This window comes from Amblyomma americanum, chromosome 4 (genome assembly GCF_052857255.1).
Source record: "Amblyomma americanum isolate KBUSLIRL-KWMA chromosome 4, ASM5285725v1, whole genome shotgun sequence".
Lineage (NCBI taxonomy): Eukaryota > Metazoa > Arthropoda > Arachnida > Ixodida > Ixodidae > Amblyomma > Amblyomma americanum.
This window is the reverse complement of record NC_135500.1, coordinates 118,620,926-118,638,644: the sequence shown is the minus strand read 5'-3', so window position 1 is coordinate 118,638,644 and position 17,719 is coordinate 118,620,926. Positions and strand designations below refer to the sequence as shown.

General features: G+C 45.8%; 1 protein-coding gene across 1 annotated transcript; it reads right to left on the bottom strand.

The window, feature by feature from the left end:
• Window positions 1-437: 437 nt before the first annotated feature.
• LOC144130325 (vacuolar protein sorting-associated protein 4-like) lies at window positions 438-14,241 on the bottom strand. Its single transcript, XM_077664262.1, has 4 exons — window positions 14,165-14,241; window positions 11,932-11,994; window positions 3,280-3,613; window positions 438-1,577 (listed from the first exon to the last, which is right to left on the bottom strand). Exons 3-4 carry the CDS (start codon window positions 3,555-3,557, stop codon window positions 485-487), a joined length of 1,371 nt encoding a protein of 456 aa, XP_077520388.1. The 5' UTR covers window positions 3,558-3,613; window positions 11,932-11,994; window positions 14,165-14,241; the 3' UTR covers window positions 438-484.
• Between the last annotated feature and the right edge of the window lie 3,478 nt (window positions 14,242-17,719).

The following is a 17,719-nucleotide window of genomic DNA, read 5'->3' as shown; positions in this document are numbered from 1 at the left end:
CATTCAGCTTCGTATACGGGTGCCATTCAGCCGATGCATTATAAAGTACGGGCCTGATAAAGTTTTAGTTAATAATTGTCTCCGTTAAGCACACTATTTGTAAACAAGTTTCGTTATAGGCGTTTGTTTTTCAGTGTAAGATTGTGGCCGCAGCGTAAAAAGCCGACGAGACAGCTAAAAGACAATACGGCGCTGAGCACTTTTTTCATTGATGACATGGGAGCGATCCAAAGAGGCACGAAGAGATATTGAAGAAACTTTGGTTTTTCAAACATCTTATCGAGTTTTTGAGTATAATATTGCCTCTCTTTAAAACAGTTTAATTGAATAGGCGGTTCTGCGCTGCGTTCTAGTTCTGTTATCTCCATTTAACAATGCCGTCACAAAATAAAGACTGACACCCCAGAAATGGGCACTTAGTTGTTTGGGTTTCCCACTGGTAACCTTTAATGAAAACAAAAAAAAACGAAAGTTGAACCGCCCTTCAGTTTTCTTGCGAGGTTTCCACGTCCTCAGTCGGCGTCTGTCTCACATCAAAAGGACTCATGTCAACTTTCAGAACCGTGTGCGGGTTAGATTCTTGATTGGTTTTGAAGGCCTCCAGTTTGTCGAGCTCACTAGTTGTCACCGATGCATGGTATTTCTGCAGCGCTGCTTCAAAGTCTTGCAAGGTCGCCTCTGGTTCCAACAGAGCCTCTTTTGGAATGTCCTTCCAGGACAACTTTATGGCACCGGGGGTATCTGGTGGGCACGGTGTGAGAAAGTCGCCAGTCTTCGACCCCCCGCCGGACCTCTTGTAGCCTTCCACCTTGACGAAGTGGGTTGCCGACTTCAGCTTCTGCTTCACGTTAATTCTAGCTTCCCTCTGAAGTAGAGTGAGGTCTTCGCACGTGTAGCCATCCGTCTTTTTCACCAGGGAGCACACGTCCGCGTCGGACAGCTGGTGGCGAATCTCCTTGAGCCCGCTAACCAGCATGAACTCTCGCGTCTCGTCTGAGGGCAGCGGTACGTATACCCACTTGCGGAAAACCCGAGCGAGCGCTGGGTCCACTGCCCACGGCGACTTTGTGGCAGCGATGACGGTGACCTTCTGCTTGAACAGTATCCCTTCCAGGAGGCTCAGGAAGTCGGCCTTCACCCGGTAGAGGAAGCCCGAGTTCTCACCGCTCACTGCAGTTCCACTGAGGGCGTCCAGCTCGTCCAGAAAGAGGACACTAGGGGCGTGGTTGAGGACCATCTCGAAGAGGGTCCTCACGGTGAGGTTTTCGTTTCCCACAAGGCACTTGGAAGCGAAGTGCTGGCACATGACGTAGAAGAAGGTCGCGTCGTTGAATTCGGTGGCCAGAGCTTTGCCGACGTGCGACTTCCCGCATCCCGTGGGACCGTACAGCATCAGGCTGGAGAGCGGCTTGGCGTTCTCGAAGAGAGTAGGGTGCTTGACAGGGTACACGACGTTAAGCATGAGGGCTCGCTTGAGCACCTCGAGACCGAAGACGTCGCTCCAGCGCACCTGTCCCTCGCCCAGGATAACCACGCCGCTGGTGTGGAAGGCCTTATGCTCCTCGTGACCATGGGGCCTGCAGCGCCACACTCGTGAGATTTAACAACTGCGGTGAAAGCTGTTTGGATGTCAGATCCAAATAATGTTAGCGCCTGAAAAAATATATCTAATTATACGTTAATTCGTTATCTCCTTTTGTCTTCACAGCCGCGGTAGTTCAGTGGTTATGGCACCGGCTGCTGACCCGAGATAAGCGGGTTCGATCCCGGTCGCGGCGTTTGCATTTAGATGTAGGCGAAACTCTAGAGGCCCGCGTGCTGTGCGGTGTCAGCGCACCCAGGTGGTCGCAATTTCAGGAGTCCTTATCTACGGCGTTCCTCATAACCTGAGTCGCTTTGTGACTTTAAGCCCCCATAAACGCAAACCCGTTTGCCTTAAGAACGAAAGAAAACTCTAACTCAACTGTGCAATGGGCTTACGTGAACATAAGGATAGAGCTGGACTACTGTACAGCACGCGATTTATTTAGTGATAAGAGCTTCAGCGTAACATTAGCACAGTGGCTTTCAAGATGAGTGATGTCCTGGGCCGTCAAATGAGCTCAAATGAGCTGTGCCTTCAAATGAGAGTATGAAATGAGCTCTGGTACGGAGCGGCATAGTGATCACGGATAACGGATCCCGAATGTCTGTGTTGAGCTCCTTTTATATCTAATAAAGCATAACTGCTCCGGCAAGTGTCAATTAACACTGCGATCGTGCTTTTCTGATGGCTGTCCTATATTACAAGTGCGTCTTTACGCTGCCGCTTTCCGACAGCTCCGTCTGTGCTTGCAAACAGTGTTGTAGGCGTTACCGAAAAAAAGTAACTAAATACGTTACTCGTTACGCTAAGAAAAAAGGAACGCGTTACCGCCCTACGTTACCTATAAAGAAAAGTAACGAGTTACCGTTACCGCAAAAAAGTACCGCAAGTTACTTTGCCGTTACTTCATGGCTATACATTTTAATTAGTGCGCCTTCGCAGCAAGAGCACAAGATAATAATTTTATAAAGCCCATATTTCACACAAAACCTCTAGCCCAAACAACCATTTTACGCGGTATTTTGCACAAATTTGGAGGAGCTTAGCAATTTTATAGTGGCCTAAAGTTGCCTGTAGAGTTACATGTGTTGGACTCTTAACTCTGTGGCACATGGTGAAGCCATCTTCTGAATGTGGCATTAAACACCAAATGGCACTTCATCATCAATTCTAACTTCACAAAGAAAACATCACTGAACTAATTCTGAAAAATGTGATGTTCCAAAATGCTCGGCATGCTTCCACTCTTTAGAGAATTGTTTGTGTGAGTTTTTTGGGAAGGGGAGGTAGGCGAAGGCGAGTGCGTGAATGCGTGTTCGTGCACGTGTTTCGTGCTTTATGGTATTGTGTCTTTTTTTTAGTTGGGTGCGTCGTGAAGGGCAAGTGTTTTCTGGCATGCATGCAAGTCGCAACGAAGGTCGTCGACAGCACTTGTTTGTTTATTTGCAACATCAGTTTAGGTGTTCTGCTCTTTATTTTAGCTAAAGGGAATGGAGTGGGTGACAAATGGAACAAAAAGTAACTAGTAACGTGACACCTCACGTTACCGGAAAATGTTAACGTAAGTACGTTACCCGTTATAGTTCCGAATTGGTAACGAGTACGTTACTAAGTTACCTAGAAAAGTAACGCGTTACCGGTAACGCCGTTACTTGTAACGCGTTACCGCCAACACTGCTTGCAAACGACCTTACGCCGGGAAGAGGCTGAGGCTGCTCCCGCTGCCGGGCGCCGGGCTCGAGCTGGCCGTCGAGAACTCGCTGTCGGCGCGCGCGCCCAGGAATCGGATGAACTCGTGCGTGCGTTGCAGGTAGCCGCTGCTCTCGGCGCGGATCTCCCTGGCGGCCACGAAGTAGAGGAAGAGCGCCTGCTTGTACAGCCGGAAGGCCTCGGTCAGGTTGCGCGCCTCCTCTTCGGCAGCCGCGCGGCGACTATGCTCCACCGCAAGGCGCACGGCTTCCTCGGCGTTCATGGATGCGGATTCTCGGATGCACCGCGGGCACCCGGACGGCTCGGCAGAGGGGGACTCTGCGAATAAGGCCCAACAGTCTTGGTTTGGTTTGGTTTACAGGAGTTTAACGTCTCAAAGCAACTCAGGCTATGAGAGACGCCGTAGTGAAGGGCTCCGGGAATTTCGACCACCTGGGGTTCTTTTACGTGCACTGACATCGCACAGAACACGGGCCTCTGGAATTTCGCCTCCATCGAAATTCGACCGCCGCGGCAGGGATCGAACCCGCGTCTTTCGGGCCGGCAGCCGAGCGCCAAAACCACTGTTATTCAGTCGCACAGTCCTGTCCTACTCTACGAGACCTCATGGGCTATAAAGCTAGCCTGACAGTAAAATGGCGGTTTGGGGCTACAGTCGGATACAAGTCAAGAAAAAAAATCGGCTTTTTTCCGTCAGAGGACTCTATCCCAGTCAATGGCGTTGGCCAATTCTCATCAGCCTGCTAACGAGACAATGCAGGGAATGTACTATCCCTGACAATGCAGGGAATTCATCTGCCACTCCCTGCAATGTCACGTTAGCAGGTTCATGAGAACCGGCCGACGCCATTGGATGGAAGAGGGTTCTTTAACGGAGAGCAGCCGCTTTTTTTTCTTTGGCTTGTACCCGACTCTAGTTGTTATGCAATATCGACGAGATACAGCGCGGGAGAAATAGGACACAAGTATTCTAGAGGTATACGGACAGCGGACGTACGTGTCTCTCATTGCATCCTGTTTCTCCCGCGTTGTACCTCATCGCCTGTCTCAGACGACTGCTATTTGAAGCTTTCTCAGGTTCACGTTGGTTGCTTCCAGGACAGTGTCAGTCCGCCTAATTAAGCCTGTCTTCCTCGTTTCCTTTTGCCTTCTATCTCTCCCAACATCAAAACCTTTTGTAATGAGTTCTGCCCTCTAATTGGGTAGCCAAAGTATTGGAGTTCCAGCTGCGGGATTGGAGCTTCTAAAGCACTGTTAGGGCAAGGAAGGATATTCTTTAAGATGGACTGGTTCGGTCTCCTTGCAGTCCCGGGACTCTCATTAGTCTCCTTCGGCAGGAAGAGTGGACACTCCTCTCGAAATTAGACACGCACTTCTTGCAGAGTAAGCAAAAAGTCATAGCTTCTCATTGTCCTCATCCATTTGCGTGCACATCGTCATCGCCATAATCGGCGTAGCTTGAGCATTTCCTCCTTAAAAAAACCTGCACAGTGCTCAAAGCATAAGCTGAGAGCTGTTGTAATGGGGCGTTTAGCTGGATGAGTTTATTTATTTATTTACAAATATTGTTAGCCCTTGCGGACCGTTACAAGGTGGGAATGGAGTAATCAGTCAATACAACACAGTTCCAGCTGTTTTACAAAGGTTTCAAGTGAATATGTTTTGTCGAATACGCGTCGGTCAAGGTTATTCCATTGTATACATGTTTTAGGTAGAAATGAAAACTTATACACATACACTCTCGGCATGTACGGCATAACTGCAAAAAGATGGTTAGTACGCGATGACCATCTTCCGGGTGGCCGCAAGTACAAGCTGGAATCCAGATTGAACATATTGTGATAAAGCTGATAAAAAAAATTTAGACTAGCAATTTTTCTGCGAACAGCCAATGTTGGTAACTGCGCTCGTAAAAGAAGTTCAGATACGGACTGCGTTCTTTGGTAAGACGAAAATATAAACCTTACTACCAATCTTTGAACACGTTGGTTGAACAACAGAAATAAAGCAACATACTAACGACAAGTGTAACAAAAAACCCGAGCTCCGATTGCGAACAGTGTTTTAAGTAAAAAGGGAGATTATCAATCAATCAATCAATCAATCAATCAATCAATCATTTTTTATTCAAGACAATAATACAAGACTATTGTCTTGGGGGACGTGACAAAAGGCGGAAAAGTGCCTGACGAGGTCACGCCACCCTGTGGCAAGCAGCGGTTTGACACTCATGCAGAGTTTCAACAGAGTTTACATGTCTTAGATGAAACTGTATCCCCCAACCCCCTTATTATATATATATATATATTTTTTTTACAGTGCAAGAATATGTACAGGAAACAGAGTACAAGAATAAGTGCAGCAACTTCTGCTAGCAAATACATGTTAACAAAACACTTCCAAACATAAAATACATGTAAACTATCGAACTTGAAGCACATGGAACATAAAATTGAAAACAAGAAGAAAAACATGAAAACATAACACACTAGTCTTCCGTTAAGAATAATCCCTTGAGTGTTTTCTTAAACCTGCTTAATGAAAGATTTTCAGTTAATAGGTCGTGAATGACGGGATAGTTGTTTAATAAATCTGCTATCTGACAGCTTAATCTTTGATGTCCATAGTTTGTTCGAGCTCGGGGCTTGACTATGATGCTTTTTCTTAAATCGTACACACTTCTTTTTTCTTGGTATTTTGCTTCAAAGGTAGATTTATCCAACCGGTATTGGCGGTAAACTTCCAGGCTTAGTCTGTATTTGTAGAACTGAGGCATTTGGAGTATTCTATGCGATCTATAGTAGGGCGCACAACTAGAGGACAGCTCTAAGTTACTGATAGCGCGTATTGCTCTTTTTTGTATTGATAGTAAGGAATCTAAATTTGTTTTCGTTGTGGTTTGCCACACAAGAGAACAATAGCTAAAACGTGAATGTATAAGGGAGTAGTACACTAGTCGTTTGATAGAAGCTGGCAGGTAACACCTCAGTCTGTTTAAGATGCCTAAGGCACGAGAGAGATCAGTTCTAAGTGTGTGGATGTGAGCATTCCATAAGAGATTTTCGTGGAATGTCACACCTAGAAATCTGGTAGTAGAAGACTGTTGTATGTCCAGGCCATTAAATTTTAAACACGGAATTGTATACATTTCTGTACCTTTGGAACGAAAGAGTACATACTTTGTTTTGTTTATGTTTAATGCGAGCCGGTTACTTCCCAGCCATGAGGTTAAGCCCAACATCCAATTGTTCGCCTTTCTGAACAGCGCATCTAAATCCCTACCCGAAAAGAACACATTGGTGTCGTCCGCATATAAAACCAAATTCGAGGCACCCGGTATATTTACAATATCATTAATATAGATGAGAAATAAGACTGGCCCTAGGATGGACCCTTGTGGTACACCATACAACAGAGTGTTTGTCTCTGAACATTCACCATTGATGACAGTATACTGCTCACGTGAAGTTAAATAACTCATGAGGAGAGTACCAGCTATACCCCTGACACCGTAATGATGAAGCTTTTTTATAAGTATATCATGTTGGACACTGTCGAACGCTTTTCTAAAATCGAGGAATATACCCAGAGTTAATGCCTTGTTTTCGATATTGTGCAGAATTTCATCTTTTATTCCAAGTAGTGCTGTTTCTGGAGATTTGTTTTTCTGGAAGCCGAACTGTTGCCTTACGATAATATTTTGCGAGGTTAGAAATCCAACAAGCCTTTTGTTTATAATATGCTCAGCTATTTTCGAAAATACAGAAAGCACAGAGATCGGCCTGTAATTGTTCACGTCATCGAAAGAGCCTCCCTTGTGTATAGCCGTCACACGAGCAAGTTTCATTTTGGCTGGGAAAACTCCCTTTTCCATTATAAGATTGCAGATGTGTGCAATAGGAGTACTGACTATTTGACTCACAGCCTTCAGTGGTTTTGGTCTGATCTCATCAGTGCCAGATGCACAACCGTCTTTTAGAGACATAATTATATCTTGCACCTCGCTGAAATCAGTGGGGGACAAAAATATTGTATTCGGATTACTTGCAGTGACATAATTTTCCCAAGGTGTAGAAGAAGGGACATTTGTTGCGTCGGCTAAAGGAGCACCAGCAGCGAGAAAATGCTCATTAAACAGGTTTGAAACCTCTGCTTCAGACAGATCGGCATTCCGAAATTTCACTTTTTTTGTTTCTGCATTCTTATAGATTAACTCTCTCATGGTTTGCCATACCAGTCGTGTATTACCGTTCACCTGTGTAAATTTATGTGTGTAGTATTTGAGCTTTGCTTTTTTTAAGTCTGAATTTAGCAGATTTCGTACTTTCTTGAATGCATGAAAGTCACTTTCATCTTTTGTTTGCAAGAATGTTTGGAAAAGTCGGTTTTTCTGTTTGATTCTTTGAAACAATTCACGAGAAATCCAGGGCTTTCGTACTTTTTTGTTCTTTTTTCGGGGCTTGAGGGGAAAACATGTGTTATAAGCAGATACAAAGCATGAAAGGAAAGCGTCGTAAGCGGCATCGGGGTTCGAGAGCTCCAAAATTATGTTCCAGTCAACATTTGTCAGCATGTCCCTAAACTTGTTAACATTGTACTCGGAGTAATCTCTAATTAATACTTTGTGTTCGGGGGCGACTGTGTGTTTGCAGGGTAACACACAATATATTGGCAAATGATCGCTTAAACTGCAGACCAGGGTGCCTGATTTTACATTCTCACGAGGGAAACTTGTAACGCACAGATCAAGAATACTTTGGGAACTTGGTGTAATTCTTGTCGGTGTGGTGATTACGTTGGAGCCACCATAAGACTCGTATAACTCTTTGAATTGTAAGTAGGCTTGATTGTCAAGGGAAGCATTCAGGTTGAAATCACCCACAAGAACGCTTTCAGACTTCAGCTGAACACTGAGTTCAAGTATCTTTTCAGTAAACTGCATAAAGTCACGGAGAACGCCTGATGGAGGACGGTACATGACAGAGAAAATCATACCACGACACTGTATAACTATGCATTCATAATTATCGCCAATTATCTTGAACTCCGGAAGTACCTTATAATTAAGCTTTGATCGGATGTATACAGCGATACCACCACCACGCCTCCTACCGCGACATGCAGATACAACATCATATCCGGAAAGTGAAAAACACTCGTCATCACATGAGAACCAAGTCTCTGTAAAACAAATGATGTCATAGGAATGATTAGGTTCCGACAAAAAAGAAATTACTTCATCATACTTGTTGCGTAAACTCCTGGCATTAAGATGAAAAACTGAAAGTGTGGGCAGGTTTTTCATTGTGGAAGAAAATTTCAAAGAAAAACAAACTTGCCAAGAATAATCACTGCAGATCATCAAGATCCTGAACCGTGCGAATCACCACAGCATTATCTCCGCTCTTCTTCCGGACTAGCACTTTTCCGTTCGTGTGCCATACGAAAGCGTAGCCTGCGTTCTTCGCCCACTCCTTCGCCCACTCCTTCCCACTCCTTCGCCCACTCCTTCCTATGTAACGGCACAATGTTTTTATCAAACACAGAAAAGAGGACAGTAACAAAATTTTATTATTCAGTATTTCTTATGTCGTACAGTCGTTTATCCATAATTTGATCTCGAACGGAACCGATAATCAGTTCCAAAGGTGCGGAGTTCAAATTTAAGGGCGCCTTTCATCAATACAATTAATCTTGTGCGATGATACCTTAAGTTTGCAAAAGCCGGCTGCTCGAATGAAGCGAATTTCAATGAATGTGAGCTCAATGCACTTCCCATACAGGGTGATTTTTTTTAACGTTTACAGATTTTTATTTTAAGAACTGTGAGAGATATGTCGGTGCGTTCTTTGAGCTGAATTTTACAGCCATGCAGAGAATGTGCCTCATATTGATCAATAACTAGATGATTAATTAACTCAACTGACTAATAAACATTTTTATTTTTATTTTAAGTGACAAGGTTATATTGCGAAAGTGACGGCCATCAACATCGAAGGTGAGCCCTGTTTTAAAACTGTCTTGATCGGCAATGTGGTTCAAAATACCTAACGTCAAAAATACGCGTTTGACAGCTTGTTGAGGTGGCTTTTCCGAAATTCCCTACTTTTAAAATGGCGTCGCTGTGCGTGGTATGGTCTCTGAAATCAATTTAGCTTCTTCTACGCCACAATATACACCAACTGCGTCTGTACTTGATTCATAGGAAGTGCGAGAGACGCCATTTTATAAACATGCAATGCAGAAAAGCCAACTCAACGAGCTTTCAAATGCATATTTTTTACGTTCGATGCTTCGAACCACATTGCCGACGAAGAAATTTTAAAGACAGGGCTCATCTTCGATGTTGACGGCCGTCAATATCGCAATATAAACTTGCTCGCCAAAATCAAAAATAAAATGTGTATTAGATAACATAGGTTAATTAGTCTAATAATTGATCATATACGGTACATATTGTCCGCTTGGCTGTAAAACCAGTTCAACAAACCATACTGACGTGCTTCTCACCGTTTTAAAAATAAAAATCTGCGAAGGTTAAAAAATGGCCCTGTATATTCAGCGCTTTCGTAGTAAAATCTTAATCTATTTCTTATCGCGCTTGTTCAGATAGTTCAATTTGAACGACGGCACGAAACAGCTCAGGCTGCTTCTGGACAATTAACGCCATTCAGTATGTTGCAGAACTGTATTTGAGTTTGGGATTTGTTTTTTTGTTTTTGTCAGCCATATACGGAAGTGTTTTTTAGATTCTTACGAAACAAGTCAACTCACATCGATCACGGCGAGCATGGCGTCCAAGGTGGCGTACACACTAAACAAATTCTCACCCTTAAGGGTGTAAATCAGGTGTCCCCAGACAAACACCCATTTCCAATTGTTGGGTGCTAAAAGAGGGTGCAGAGATCAGCACCTTTAAGGAAGGGTGCACTTAATGATATTTTAGAGGATGTAATGGTTGCACTCTCATTAAAGGGTACTATTTTCTCATAACACCTCTACGAATGCATGCTGCAAGGCTGCTCCACATTGATACACCCATGAAGCAAAACTCTTGGACTGATGCGCACCCTCTAAACTTTCATGCTGTGCACCTTTCCTTAACGGTTCTGATCTCTGCACCCTTTTTAGCACCCAAAAGGGTGTTAGTCTGGGGACAGCTGCTTTGCACCCTTAAGGCTGAGAATTTGTTTAGTGTGTACTCATGTAGCATCCACTCTGCTCAGCAACGATGGTGGTTGCGCGATTCCGTGGCATTGACATTTGTTTTTCTATACCCAAGCGACCATGTTGCTTGAAAAGATGGCGTCCCTACTCCCGACTTCAGTTCGGTGAGCGATGACTGCTCCACTCAGCTCAGACTATGAACCTGTCGATATAACTTTCGTTTTCGTAGTTAGCGAGGAGATTCGCTTTTTTTCCGAACCTCTGTGAAGCTACTGGGCATATGTTCTGAACAATTCCGTACCACCAGCGGTGAAGCGCATGGAGTTTTCTACAAGACCGCTCGGCTTGGAACTGCACTGCGGAATAGCCCAAAGCTCTTCGAGCGAGCAATTGAATTTCTGTTAGAGCGAGAACTCTACTCATCGGGGCACAACTTCCGATTTCGATGTGGGTGAGACAATAACCTTCAATGCCTCATAAGGTCAAACTGAACTTAACTGCGCGGTGGTATGTCCCAAGCTATGGTAGTATGACCATGTGATCATATGACTATGACCATTGGGTACCTCACCTTGACCTTTTACCCCTGACCTTGACATTTGATTTGAGACAATAGGCAGCCCATCGACAATGACCTTTAATGCCTCACAAGGTCAAACCGAACTTGATAGCGTGGTGGCATGGCCCAGCTATGGTAGTATGACCACGTGATCATATGACTGTGACCATTGCTTACCTGACCTTGATCTCTGACCTTGAAGTTTAATTTGAGACAGTGGAGACCATGCTTAACAGAGCTTTCGCTCGTATAACTAGGTTCAATCCACGTTGAACCTCAGCTATTTTCTTACTAATAGAGAAGTTTCGCATGAAGAGCTCCGTAACTTTCCATACTAGTCTCTGACATAGTAACGCATGCAATGTTCATTCTGGATTTGTTATTCTCATAATTTCAGTTTGAACATGATTAATATTTTTGCGAATTTTGTGCGAATCTTTCAAACTTTGCCAATTAGATATTATTTTTCTCGTAAGCACTGCATATCCTGCCCTTTCTTTATGCGGTTAGAAAGAGCGCTCTATTAGCTACGCTACGATGCGCTGCAATAACGCAAAATTATTCTTAAATTTTTAAAGGATTAGCAGGTGGCGAAAGTTAGACAGGAACAGGGAGAGTGGGTGAGAGGCAACGGGCGACTTAGGGGCTTGGAAGGTTACGCCGGAAGCGCAGGAATGTGCAACCGCAAGGTTGCTGTCACAGGAAGAATCCAGAGGGTGGCTAACCGTAGAAAGAGGAACTTTTGGCGAGGGCGGAGGAATGCGCAACCTGAGTGTGGTTCCAGCTAGGGCAGAAACCAGGGCCATATGAACAAACGAAGCTAGCTATAACAGCTTTCGCTGATACGTGCGCCAATCCGGTAAGCCTAGCTCTGCAAATGTTTCTCTGCAATGGCTGTTGGAAGACTTACGGTTTAGTCAGTAGAGCGCCGATGCTGGAATGGAGAGGTCGAGGACTTGGCTCTCAGCTCGGCCTGCGTGCATAGGTGGTTCGCTGTGTTACCAGTTAGCCGCGACGAACGTCAGTTCTAGCGAAAAGTTGTGTTTGCGAAAAACCCGCAGGATTTTCGCTATTTAAGCTTCGGGTCCCAACAAAAGAACAAAGAAAGTATCTACATCTGCATCTCCTCTTCCCTCCGCGCTCCTTTTGTGACTGGCAGAGAACATGAAAACACACAATCAGCAGGGGTTTATGTCAGACAGTGCATTTGCACTACACGCCTCTGAGATCGGAATAATTTTCATAAGAATATTAAATCTCGTTTGCTAGTTTTCACTTCGCATTGCATCTGTCTGCATGCGCCCCTGTTCTCCTGTACCCGCTCTCGAGTTTCACTGGTTGAAAGCAAACCACCGTCTTCTACGCACAGTGCATGCGCGATTCGTAGTGCGCATGCGTATTTGGCGCCTCATGGCCGCGGAACGCGCCTGGTGCTTCCATGCGCATTCGTTTCCAATCAGTTTGCTGTGTATGCGTATTTTCGAGCACTGTATAGAGCGCACCAAATTTTGCGAAGGCGAAGTATAGGATTGCGCTTGTGGGTTTCTTATGTTCCCAAAGCCTTTTCTGGGTTCAGCCTGACAAGAAATTGAACAGCTCTCCGACACTTATTACACATTATGAATTGTCATAAAACCTTTACGTTAATGTTTTTTTTTTCAATATTATGCACACAGTTACCATAACCTCGTGAAGCTTAGTGTTGCGGAAAGTAGCATCGTCAAAGACCTCTGTCTGCTAGCGCACATTTACAGCACTGTCACCTACGAGGCCCGGCACACTGAAGGGTTTCAAGTAAATTTTGACCAGGTGCGACTCCTTAACACGCACTGAAGTGTCAGCACACGAGTAATTTTACAAGGCTTGCTTTGCACGTTCTATTTCTCATTAGCAGGTCGCTAATTGTCAGAAACCATTAGCGGCCTCCTAATGCGACGTAGAATTAACCTTATAATGGAGGTAACATTGGCCACTCGGCGGTCGACCCTGCGTTACTACCTACAACGTTGCGTAACCATCCGTGAAAGAATGTATACGCGAACACAAAAGTAGCAAATATCAGGAAAAAACATTTAATACGTGTGAGCTGTACCAAACTGGGGGAACGCGGAAGAAAAATTGCGGCAACACATCGCACCTCGTGGCATCAGCTCTTACCACCTCCAGCAATCACCACGCAGGTTAGCTCACACAAGCCTCCGTTATTTGACCACTAAATACGGTCGCTGCATGGATAAACCGCGGGAACAAGGTGACAATAAACCGAAAAGTATTTTCTGCGCTTGGGCATTGAAACTCAGATAAAATACGCCGCCGGGACAGCTTGTAGAAGACTAAAGAGACTGGTATTTCGGGATTTCGGAGCTTTCACTCTTGCTGTTAACGTTGGCGTAAGCTCACTCCTGGCTTTCAGGTTCCCGTGCAGCCAGAACATAATAAAATATGCGAGTTACACCTTCTAAGCAATCCTTGAATGGTGGCTAATTAAATACTGTGTGATCCGATTAGTACAGCAAACGGCATCAAGCGGGATAACTCCTCACGAAGACACTTATCTAAACTACCCGCTACTAAAACAGGCACTGGTTATCCGGCTATGTTTGCGTGGAATGTTGGCGTCTGTGCGATCGTGCCAGCATTGCAAATGTGCACAATGTGAAGCCGCAGCAAAATAAATTGATCAGGTGAGACGAAAAGGTGATTCTTGGTAATGAAATGAGAGCACACGATGTCACAGTGAGGGATACTATTTCTTCTATATTTTTGCTTAGCGCGTTCCGCCTTCCTGCTTTTGCCGTCCTTAAGCCGAGCAAAGAGGAATCTCATTAGCCCTTGCGAGCTGCAGAACCCGTGGGTGAGAGGCAACAAGGCAAGTGAGGTGGCGGACCGAAGCCACATGCGCGAATAGCTTAGCAACACTAATCTGGCCCCGCTCGTAACGGATGCCGGGTCAGGAAGCGGCAAGAACCGTGGCAGGGGACTTAGACTCCTATCTAAGTGCTCCGCTTACGCAGGAACTTCCTCTACTTACATACGCCAGCTACACGCATTGAGTAAGCAGCAGCAACAGGAAACGCCCTACTTTGATACCGTCCAAAAAGAATTACAAAAGCATGTTTCAGGCGGCGCTACATCAACGTTACCTTGGCTGTCCTAGCGTTGAGCCTCCTCTTTCTCCTTGTTTCGCGAGAAAGGCACGTGCAGCTTAGAAACGTCCTCTCTCTCTTCCTAAAATTATTGCTGAGAAAAAAAGAGCCCACGTAAAAGAAGAAATGATGTCATGTTTAGGGCCAGACAGCAGGTCAGCAGCTCATTTTGATTTCGTCCAGGAATTATTTACCTCAAAAACTCTCTGTGCCTCCCAATTCTTGGCCAATCCCCCTATGTTGGCATGTGCCATAGTATGTGGACAACAACAACAACAACAACAACAACAACAACAACAACAACAACAACAACAACAACAACAACAACAACAACAACAACAACAACAACAACAACAACAACAACAACAACAACAACAACAACAACAACAACAACAACAACAACAACAACAACAACAACAACAACAACAACAACAACAACAACAACAACAACAACAACAACAACAACAACAACGTCAGCAGCTCCCATGTAGTTCAGCTGTAATCCTGGCTTAGCTTGCGTCGCGGCAGCTTACCTAGCGTTGCTTAGATTAGAATCCCGTAGTTGGTTCGTTTTGTTATGACCGGCAGGACGAGAACAACGTTCTTGAACGCCTGCTAAGAGAACAAAGACGAACTAGGTACACCCGGCCAATTACAGTACCGTGCGAGCGCCTACCAAACTGCGTGTCAACGTTTTATCACGGCGCGGAGCGGCGAAGCCAGCGAGAATAACCGCGTGTGCACAAGTTTGCCCACACACACAGGCTTCGCCGCTCCGCGCCGTGATAAGGCGCTGACATGCAGTTTGGTAGGCGTTCGAGCGGTACTGTTAAAGAATTGGCCGCGTGTACATCTTAATGACGTATAGCTGGCTGATGACTACTATTTTCCACTCCACCAGAACCCAACAACAACTCCTGTGGCCCAAGAGACAGGAGATTTCCCACAAACACACAAACTACAATTTGCACGAGTGTTTTAAGCACTTCTGCATAAAAAAAAGCTGAGCTTCTATCCCAATTATTTAGTAAGTACGAAAAGCTTCTAACTTCTAACCTCCGCAAATATCGTCCAGAAACCGTGCCGAATCGAAGGCATGAAGCCCAACATGAAGCCGAACCGCTCTGAAATATTCCGAAAATTTCCGTCCTAGTGGTGCCCGTCAGAAAACAACTTTGTTATACTACAAACATTGTTATACTAAACTAATGCAGGTGCAGAGAGAGCACCTTCATTTCCCGGTGCCTCCGACCACTCGACCACCGGCGCTGTCGTGGTTGTTGCTGTGGCGCTCGTGCTACCTGTTTTAAATCGACGTCTAAGCGATCTTTCGTTCGTTAATTCTGTGCTTCGAAACTGCGCTGTCTCTATGGCCATGCAGTAGAGCGGAATGAGTCAACAGACGGAAACGCTCGCCTGTCCCTCCAACGGCAGAGCGCACACGAATGTGAGAAGGCAGCCAAGGCGGCGGAACGCGTCGGTAAGTCCGATGAAGTGCGAATGACTGCTGCGGCGCGTCAAAAAGTGAAAGCAGCGGACGTTGAGAACGCAGTTAAATATACGGTAAAAAAAAAGGACTTGTACGCGTCAATACCTAATGCACTAATAACAGTGATGGAAGCCAAGCGCGATGTCCAGCCAAGAAAAGCGGCTGCTGGTGGATGTTCCTCAAGCCGAGAAGGCAGCCAGCGGGACCGCGGCGCTGTCCAGTTCCAAGAACAGAAGCTGGCGAATGCGGAAGCGTGTTCAGCAGCAAAAGGCCCTGGTCAGCATCTGACTGCGGCTACCGCCGTCTACCGGCCGTCCTAGAAAGCGCTGCCCTTTTTCTGAAAACCATTTCGTGCTTACACTTATACCCCAAGGTTGACCAGTACCGCTACATATTTTATTTTCTTTTAAGGAGAAGAGTAAGTTGTTTCGTGAAACTGGCTCTTTGGCATGAGGAGAGTGAGGGCATCGGCTGGGTCCGCTATCGAGGAGTGCCTCTGCACAGCCACATCGTACGGAAGGTGGTCAATTCCGCTGTGGAATGTGTAAAGCGCCCTTTGTACACAACCGGCCTCAACGTCAAAACTGGTGGCTTGGCTGCGGTGTTTTTGCCGCGGTTGCGCTAATTGAAGGCTGCACAACGGCATGCTTTCTGAATGCTACTTAACATCTGAGCGAACCCCGGACACTCTTCGTGTCCTTCTGGCGCCTAAGAACACTGCCCTCCGAATCTAGCCTGCTGTAGCTTGCGGTGAATTAAGAGGCCGTTGTTTTTTTTTCTGTTTCATACCGACCGCCCTCCTGCTCCGAGATGGAGTCGGAGACCGAAAAAGTTTGGTAGTTTCAGCTTTGCAGGTGGATAGTGAATTTTAACGCGCCAGAGCAGCGTCGTTGTCTATGAGGAAACAGTGATGGAGGCCTTCGAATTACTTCGACGACGCGGAGTTCTTCAACCTGGGTCCAGTATATCAGCACACAGGCTTTTTGCATTTCGTCCCCATTGAAACGCAGCCGCCGGAGCCTGTGTATAATCGCGAACTCGAGCTTAGTAGCCGACGACACAGCAGTTGAGCCACCAAGGCGACTTAAGATTAGAGACGTGCTTCCGATGCTTGACCTGCCATACGTGAGTGCATTATTTCTTCTTACTTCACTGCCGCCTTCCCTTTTAACTGGTTTCAACGCAGCATCCCTGCGTTGGGAAACGGGTCTCTGACCCCACCTTGACCAAACGAAAAAACCATGTGTCATGGCAGTATTTGGCCGCAGATGCCCTTGCGCCATAAAAATTGACTATCATCATCGGCATCCCTTAACCATGCCTCTTTCCAATGTGGCCAGGCGGCGACGAAGACCAAGAGATGGTTAAGACTAAGAGAGAATAATTTAGGTAAGGTTTTCGGTCTTCGGGATAGCCGCGCCTACTTACTACCTTACGGAGGTTTTCCGAAGTTCGGTGATACGACTTCGGATGTGTGGAGTCGCGAGCGCCTCGGGTTAGGACCCAAGTAACAACGTACACAGTAGAATGAGATCATGTAAGTAAATTGCAATAAATATTACTCATTGGGGCAAAAAGAACTTGAATGTCTGTTGTCTGAACAACAACAGAAAAAAAAAGAATTCGAGGTCAACATGCACAGTTTCAACCAGCGATTACTACGGCACACCGCCAGTCTGTAAAGCCAGTTTATGCTGGTTAGTAATGTACAGCCACGTGGATAAGGGATAGGTAACTGGCTGTCACACGCGTGTACCGGACTACAAGGTCTGCTCCTAACGGTAGAGAAGATGACAGCCTTAATTTTTTTAGACTGGAACAGGCTCACAGAAAGCTCGAGGAGCGCCGCCCCTGGCCGGCTACTCCCCTTTTAACGCGACAGCGTTAAGTGCCCCGTTACGCAGAAAATCCGGCTTCGGCGTTTTCGGAGTCGGCGTTGTGAGCGAAAAATCACTAGCATGGCTCTGGCAGGTGGTGCCCCATAGAGCAGCCTAGGAGGCAGGTCGGTCATCAAGATCACTTGACCTTGCAGCGTCATCACAAACTGTCCACCGGATGGTGAG